This window comes from Trachymyrmex septentrionalis, unplaced genomic scaffold (genome assembly GCF_001594115.1).
Source record: "Trachymyrmex septentrionalis isolate Tsep2-gDNA-1 unplaced genomic scaffold, Tsep1.0 scaffold56, whole genome shotgun sequence".
In the NCBI taxonomy this organism is placed as follows: Eukaryota; Metazoa; Arthropoda; class Insecta; order Hymenoptera; family Formicidae; genus Trachymyrmex; species Trachymyrmex septentrionalis.
In genome coordinates this window covers 1,118,215-1,127,445 of record NW_017305735.1, presented here as the reverse complement: position 1 = coordinate 1,127,445, position 9,231 = coordinate 1,118,215, and the positions used below count along the sequence as shown (strand labels likewise).

Genomic DNA, 9,231 nt, shown 5'->3' with positions numbered 1-9,231 from the left:
TCACAGTAACCTAATTCATTTCAAATTTAATTTTTTTTACTTTTATTAATGTTACGTATTATTGTCATAACTTCTTTATTGTTTTTAAAGACAAATTTTAAGAAGAAATATTTGCAATTTATCACATAGGTATTATATCTATTGTCGTGAAAAACATATAATTAGCGAAATAAATTTAGGCGATATTATTACATTGCGAAAAATCTCGATTATAAATATTTTCGTTCTAAATAGGCTTGCAACTCAAATTAGGAGCTAAAAAGCTCCTATGGGACCAACTAGTGCGACGTCGATCCGGCTTTGTTCCCGTGCGTCCGTTACTACTTGCAGGGAATACGTCTATAATTGGAGTACCGGTCCGTCCATACCTAGATTACTAGCCCTTGCGCCCACAACGTTAGTAATCGCGGATTTCGTTGTCTCTATTTTTATTAAATCTACTATTACTTTCGCTACGACTTATACATGACAGCGGAGTATTATAACAAATTCGTAATAAGAGGATCATATAGAAAAATGAGAATAATAAAGTTTAGAAAGAGTATATTAATAGGAACATTCCTCTTATAAAACTAATAAACTACAGAACAATAACATGTTATTATACTATTGCCTAAAATTATAAATTTGAGAATATATATGAGCAAAATAAGATTACATATATTTAATAAAATTTCAAAAACCAATGATATTAAATGTATCTATAAAAAAATAGATGCAATAACAAAATTAGTATCAGAATATTCCGATTATATATAAGAAAAACAATATTAGTAAAACTTACAAAGAAAGGAAGCAGACCCTCAGCTCGGTCACGTGTTAGTGACTCAAGTAAAGCATCTCCTCTCATGCTTAATTCACTGTCAGATTTAATATACCGCATTCGAACTAGTCCTATAAGGCCAGCTTTCTCCACACTTGAATGTGCCTATAAACAAATCAAAATATTTTATAATAAGATAAAAATTTTTTAATTATTATTAAACTCTTCACTTTTGTCCTACAGATTCCAATAAATTACGTAATATGACCATTAATTGTTAATCCTTAATACATATGACTAGGTCATTTGTATCTGCAGTTTCTTCCCTTGAAATATTATTGTAGAAACATCATAAATAATGATATACAGGGTGCAACTAAAATAAGGTAAACTTTGGGGCCAAGCTTCCCGTACTAAAAAAAATTTTATATGGATATATAAATCCGCCAACTCACTGTTACTGATATACAGCTCAGAATATTTATTAATAGGGGAAAATAAAAAAGTAATATCTCCGTTCATATCCATGTAATGTGTCCAAGTGCATTTTAAAAAGCTCTCAAAGGAACGCTAAAAGTTTAAAATTTTCATTCGCCGCAATACGCAATATTCAACGTTCTTCTATTATCATTCATTATTTCTGCTTGCTACTTTCGCGATTGCTCCCAGTGGTCGCACACACATATTTTTAAATAAAACATCATGAGAATTTGCACTGCTACTTGATCATCTAGGTACATTTATAAACTCATTATTTTCAGCATAAAGTAATGGCTACAAACCTGATCCGAGCAGTATGCAACTAGACGCGAATTAATCTCTGTCGCCAAACAGTCAGGATCGTTTTCCTGCACGTCTCTAATAGCTCTGGTTCTGGCTGCAAGCAAACACACCAACGTGGCTTCTGAAGCCGTCGTTTGTATGACGCCACCGCCACCGGAGCCGCCCGGTTGATGAAGAAAATCTTCGGGTAGACCGATCATTTTACCTAACCAATTCATAATGATCGTTTCTAACTCAGTACACGCTGGACTGGAAGCCTATAAAAGTAATAATATTAAATTTAAAATCGTATTAAGATGATCATTTCAACTTTTAAAGATTTGACTTTTAAAAGTTAAAGAATAAAATTGTTCGCATAATAATGTTCATATAATTCTTTTTTATTAATTAAAGAAGAAATAATTAAAACTCAACTATATGTAGAGCCGTACTGACGGTTAAATCATACTTCCATTGTATTTTCGAAACAAAACATTTTTTCTTAAAGGTAATGACACAGTTATAATGCTAGTAATATAACTTAACTGACTTACTGTCATTTTTGTTTTGTCTTCGAGCCGTCCGTTTACAAGTGACGTTCAAAATTGATTTTAATCGATATCTGATCTGAGATTTCGTACAATTTATTTATATAAAGTGTTATCAATATAAGATGAGCAATTGAAATAATGTAGAATACTTGGTTATAATCGATATTTAAACTTTTTTTTTAATATTAAAATTTAGCATTAAAATAGCAAAATATTTAAATGTTGCTGTTGGCATATTTGTAAAAATAGAGAGTTGGATAAATCGTACTTGTCGCTGATCTTTATATTGTACCTACATTTAAAATAACATATTAACATTAAATAGTTAAATAATACCTGTTATTAGTCTTCATATTATACGTACATTTAAGATAAAATATATTAAGATTGAGTAATTGAATAATACTTTATATAATTACTATATTTTGATATGTGTATATAAGGAAAAGTATGTTTGTATTAGGTCTTTTTAAGATAACTTGCTAAAAATTATTCACAGATATTTTTCGTTAAATTTTAAGAGAATTTTAAGATCTTTTTTTATGTAAAAATGAATGATTGTTTATTAAAAGTACGATTTAGGATTTAGGAACCCAATTTAATGATTCGGTCTTCAAATTGTACCGACATCTACTTCTTTTTAATTTGATTTAAACAATACTTCAATGTTCAGTTTTTAAATATTTTGTTTTATTGCTAATATATAAACTAAAGTATGATGTAAAGACAGAAATATTCTGATATCTTTAGTACTTTTGTTATCATTTTGTTTAAATTTTAAGGGGCACAATACAAGCGATTTTCTTCTATAAGATAAATTTTAAATTATAAAAAATATAGGTTTCATAAATTATATTAATGCAAATATTTATTTGAAATTAATTTATTCTGAAAAAAATGTTGTGCAAAATGTTCTATTATAATTCCAAATTTTAATCAAAAGACACCTTAATTAACTTAAAACATATCGTTAAATTGTTTACGGAATGACGAAAAATAATATTTGATTGAAAACATATAATTATTTAATACTAAACACGAAAATATTAAATCAAACAGTTAAAAATAAATGTGTAAAATTGCGCTTACCCACGTAAAACCCAGACAGTTTATTGCGTCGGCCAGCATGTCGCCCAGCAGACTAGCAGGTGAATTCAGAGCCGGAAAGTAGGCGTGCATGTGCGGACTCTGCCAGTGCGTCACACCCGGCATAATGCATTTCTCAACGTCGGCGAATATGTCCTCCCAGGACTCGCCGTCTACAGGGGCCGACGCCGGCAGAACATTTCTCAAGTATCCCGGTGAGACCGCTGGATATACTCGTCGAGAACGGATGTCTCTCAGATAATCGGCGATATAATCTACCATTTCCTTTCCTGCGTAATTTTTGAATTTATAATCATTCTAAGTGATTATGTACAATATCTAACAAGTATACACGTTACTATATGTAAAGTTTACTTTCTTACAAATTATGCATCTTAATTTACAAATTACTGATTAATTATTTATATTTTTACAGAAATAATAATTTAAAAAATTGGGTAATATGTAGAATATATACTACTCAACAAAAAATAGGAAACATTTTCAAAACGCTTAAATTGCATTATTTTAAGAATCAGATTACCAAACTCGGTGAAACATTATCGCAGACAAAGAAATGAAAAAGCATTTTAAAGTTTAAAACTTTCACATGTTTTTGATCGTTTTTGTATAAAGTATAAAAATTTGTATTTTTATATTTCTGTATCTTAGCAAAGATCACACTATTATATTCCTTAAAATTATGTACATTCAACAATCTACAGCTGGATAAAAAACTTTTTCTCAAATAGTTTAATATTTTTGATATTAATTAAATATCATTTTGAATGTGTGAATAACACAACAATTAAGAAATAAAGACTAAGCAGTCAAGGATCTTAATGCTGAAAACAATTCCGTGTGAATTTATGAACAACAATTTCAATCCCGTAAACTGCACATAAAATTATTTTCAGTCTTGAAACGCAATCAGAACTAGAGTAGTAATATCACAAATTAAATGATAAGCAATTTAATAATACTGATGCTCATAGGCATCTTTATAATATTCTTTAAGCATCTTAAAATCTATAAATAATTTTATTGCGAAAAATATTATACCTCAGTTGGATATTGAATTCATTTCGTGCGAGCGTCGTCACCGCTAGACTATCGAGATCTTATTAGTAATATTTTTAATTAAAATTTTTACAAAAAAGTATAAAGTTTTACTTGTAATATGTCTTTTTTTTTAAATTTATTTACAATTTTCCTTATCCGAATTAAGTTTGAAGCTAAACGTGCTATTTCTTATAACCAACATTGAAATTTAGCAAGAAAATCACTGCAAAAATTTTTTATTCCCTCAATTCTACAGAATTAAATTTAAAAATGATCAAAAGCATGTTAAAGTAAAACTTTGAGCTTTAAAATATTTTTAATTTTTTTCATCAAATTTTAACGTTGGTTATAAAAAATGCAGATTTAATTTCATAGTCGCATTATTCAGTCAAGAAAAATTGTACAAAAACTTTTAAAACATCATTTGGTAAGATAAACTCTGTACTTTTTTTTTGTAAAAGTATTAAATCTTTTAGAAAAAAATTTTTATTGACTTGCAGACTATTGATTGTACATAATTTTTAAATAATATAACACACAATGTAATCTTTTTTAAAATATAAAACTGTAAAAATAAAAATTTTTTTTAAACGGCCAAAAACATTAAAATATAATTTTCAAGCTTTGAAATACTTTTTTATTTTTTTTTTCTGCGATGATTTTTTTCTAACTGTCGATGATCTAAATATTGTGCAATTTTGAACGGTTTGAATGTGTTTTCTATTTTTTGTTAAGTAGTGTATATAATGTTTAATCAATGTTTATTTAAAATTTAAATAAAATATAACTAATTACATAAATAATCTTTTATTTTTTTTAAATTCTTTTATGAATTATTATAACAAAAGTTATAATAATTATTTTTGTTAAGAAACAAATATTTTAAAGTTATACTGCATTTTTTAAATGCTCCTAGTTTGTTGAATATCGACGTATTTATTGTATCTTAAACAAAGAAAGTTAAAAGACAAAGAGTTTAAAAAGTGTTGACAAACTAGAATTAAAAATCATAATATTAGGTAAACTATAGGAAATAAGTTTGCGAATCCTCTTCGTTTAAAACTTAGCGTCATTATCTGCGACAAAAAGCTATCAAACAAAAACAAAAAGGTCCTTTAAGACTCAAGGAACTATTCTGTACTAAAGAAAAGACACGATTTTTCAAAGATTAGACTTTCCTTCACACGCGGATTCTTTTATTTGAAAAACGTAATTACTCTTTCTGTTATTACATAATGTTTCCAATAGAAACAGCATTCTGTAATTGAAAGTACATAGTTTTCTAAAATTGTTCACTCAATCATTGATTCTCTAAAATACTTTATAAGCATCCAAAAAAAAGGAGTAATTTGTTTTATTTATTGTACTTAGTAGTAACAGTTATAAATGAATGCAATATAAAGCGACACGCATTGCCAATTCTAATTTACCAAAACGAATAAATAGAATAATCGACTAGGAATAAAATCCCAGGAGAAAGGCGATTTCAAATCGTAGTTTTAAAGCGGGAGATTTAGATCGTAAACGCTGTCGTATTGGAAACAATATCGCACCTATAAAGTTCCTACCAGTGATCTCTATTTATTGACGCTGTTTCAGTATAGTACAATCATTGAAATGGTTTGACTTCTTTATTGTGACATGTCATTTCGATTCAGATTTAGATCAGTTGCTGCTAATAAAAAAATAACGCATCTCAAAATTAATATTTTTTTAGTAAATAATGTTTTCAAAATTCTGAATTAAAACAATGTTTTAATCAGAATAGTATTTAAATATATAATTTCTTTATTTTCTTTCTGTATTATACTTTTAATTATGATGTATTCTTTAAAACTTGAGTCATATTTCGTTCGAGTTGCTATCAACATGCGTTTTTTAACTTGATACTCTTTTGATATTAAATTTTAATTTTTGATCCAATGTCGAGACAAATTCCTTCTATGTCTTGGGAACAACATCAGATCTGTTAATTTAATGGTGATTTTTTTCTTGGACATGAAGGGATTGATATTTTAAAATTGTATTCCTGCGGATGGCTCCAAAGTGAACCGAAACGTACTATTTTTTTAGAATAAAGATTCTATTTTCTGGAATAAAGATTTAAGATTGCGTATTAACTACCACACTGACCCTAATTTTTTTGAATTCTTTAAAACTATGTCATGAATTTTTAAAATTTAAACACTAATATAATATAAATTTTATATCTTATCAATTTTATAACACTTTTCATATAAACAAACGAGCTACACATGTGCCATTCTTTCACAAAATTATATTAGTTTTTATAGTTAATTTTTCTTTCATTATCTTAAAAATGCAAATTCTTTATTTGTGTTATTTTCCTATCAACGCAGCAAGTTGATTGATATATTAGTAATATATATATATAAATCAGATCTTTAGATTGTTTTAAATATTGAGTTTTTGTAAAATATTGACTTTCTATTTTATAAAATTTATGTAAAATTATACAAAAATAAATATAATGTTATTCTATAAAATACGAATAATCGTTGATATATGTGAACTCAAACAAATACAAATCCAAAATTCGTCCAAACTTTTTGTTATGTTTACATATGTGAATAATTGCTTACCATATCGGCGATAATCTTCCAAATCCATTTTACCTGAAACAGTATAAGACAATTGTTAATTATTAATCATTCAGTTTTATTTCATCATCTTTGAGAATTCTTGAAAAATTACAGAATAACATTTTTTAATGCAATACTGCATGAAATATTATGTTAAAAGATTACATTAAATAATATTATATTTAAAAATTATTTGCTTAAGGAAAATGCTAAAGAATCCTTTTAGTTGCAATTGATTAACATCAATAATCGAGTTGTGAGCAAACAAAAGACTCCACTTCTTACCGTTAAATGTCAGATGTAATTTTTGTAGTTACATATATGTACTTTGCTTTAATTTGGAAGAAATAATAAATTATAAAATTATAAGAATTCTATATAATAATAAAAATAATCATTTATATTTCTAAATTTACGATATATGTATATATACATATAATGATTTAAATAACTCTTTAATGTTGGTTTATTGATCGTACTTTATTAGTAGCATGCGATTCCTTGTCAATTCAAGTCACAAGAATTATGGCACACTAGTTTAAACTCGTTGCATGCTCTTTGATTTGACACAAATTAGTGTTGCGAATTGAAAAAATTAAAAGGCAAAACTATACACTTTCTTAATTAGTCAATAAGATTTATGAAATTTACTCGCGACAAGGTTGTACACAGACATCGTTGAAGCACGATTACAACACAACGAACGATGTTGACCTAATACAAAAAATTCGCAATGCGAGTTAGTCGCTAATTTCTACGGATTCATCATCGATCGCATTGGCGTCATAAGTCCGAGTTTCATAGTGCAGGCGATTCATTAAGATTTTCATTTGGCGACACCAAGCTTTAGTCTCTTTAGATTTATATTAATTGCATTTATAGGAAGGACGTTATTTAGCAATAATGTTAAAAAATAATGTTAGTAATAAAAATTATTTTAAAAACAATGTGGACAAACATTTTTACGCGTGTAGTATCTAAAGTATCTTTACACGTGTTCGATAATATGCATTATAAAAACGAACTTTACAACGTATAAATATATTAATAATTTTTTTATTAATTACATATTGATAAGCAATTTAACAATATTTTTTGAAAAAATTTCTCAATAAAATCAGATATCAACTTATTTTAATATATTGAAGATGCTACAATAGAATATTTATTTTAAATAAACTTTCTTAAAAAGACTTTATATTAAAAATTTAATATCTGATTAAGATAATAAAAATAAGAAAATTGTACACGATAAACATTTTGCGTTGGAAACAGTCCACTTAAATTTTTTAAAATATTCGAGTAATTGGACATAATGTGATTATGTTATTTAAAGATTTTGTGTTAAATTAATATTCAACGTTTCTTGGTATCAAAATAATATAATTTATAAATAACTAAACAAGTAACATAAAAATAATGTGTTTAAAAAAAATTAATTCTAAAACGAATGAATAAAATACGTGTTAATTTAATATATTATAAATATTAATTATATTTAAAAAAATATACTTTTACAATTTGTTTTTACAAACTGTATCGGCATTACCTTTTTTGTGATCACTTTTTTCTTATTATCTGTGTTATTTTCTAATATATTAATCTTATGTTAAATAAATGCAAAATCGTTAAATAACACCACCACATTATGTTAAATTAACACTCGAACATGTTAAAATATTTAACACAAACTGTTAACAAGACATGAGTGGACCGTTTCTAACACAAATACATAATATGTTTTACTGTGTAGTTTCGACAAGAGATCTTAGCAAAACCGGAAAGAATCGCGAGACGCGCGTAGAACGGAAAATCGAACTGGCCACGAGCAGTAACGAGGATCTAAAGCCAGAATGACGCCCGGCGATATTAAAAGCTCGTCCTTCCTCTGTTTCCGCTTCCGACTTTTGTAATTTCCCGTAGCTTTCACTGCTACCGAGCAGTTTGCTGAGAGATTTATTTATCCGCGAAGCCGTCGGACACTTCGCGGATTCTCCATCAGTGATTCGCGATTCAACGAAGAAAATGCCAGTTAGGCATTTGATAGCGGCATAATGTTCGATATTATCAAAAACATTTTAATGATTATCAAGTAATTCAATACACGTTCAAATCAAATCAAGTTTCAAACAAATTTTAAATTTACATAACATATTCCAGAGTTAAATAATTAAATCCAATACATTTTGTTGGTAGACATGAAAATAATTTTTATAAATATTGGTCCAAATAAATTTTATTTAAAAATAATAGTAAAAACATTAAACATAATAACAAACTTAAAATATGAAACAATACATATAAAAACAAGTCGATAGTGTTTTTGAAATTTGTTTAATCTAACTACATATATATATATATATATGTAGTTAGATATATATATATATATATATATATATATATA

At 26.8% G+C, this 9,231-nt stretch overlaps 1 protein-coding gene across 2 annotated transcripts in view; it reads right to left on the bottom strand.

Annotated features, from left to right (window-relative positions):
• Positions 1-9,231, bottom strand: part of LOC108752141 (histidine decarboxylase) — a 17,458-nt gene that overhangs the window by 5,501 nt on the left and 2,726 nt on the right. The window contains exons 1-5 of one of the 2 annotated variants that reach the window (XM_018492784.1): positions 7,307-7,374; positions 6,828-6,860; positions 3,166-3,452; positions 1,546-1,803; positions 785-928 (exon numbers count right to left, since the gene is read on the bottom strand). In XM_018492784.1, the coding sequence (XP_018348286.1) occupies positions 785-928; positions 1,546-1,803; positions 3,166-3,452; positions 6,828-6,855 (717 nt within the window). In that variant the 5' untranslated portion in view covers positions 6,856-6,860; positions 7,307-7,374. Of the gene's footprint in view, positions 1-784; positions 929-1,545; positions 1,804-3,165; positions 3,453-6,827; positions 6,861-7,306; positions 7,375-9,231 lie in introns of those variants that run through there. The other variant, XM_018492783.1, reaches the window with a different exon arrangement.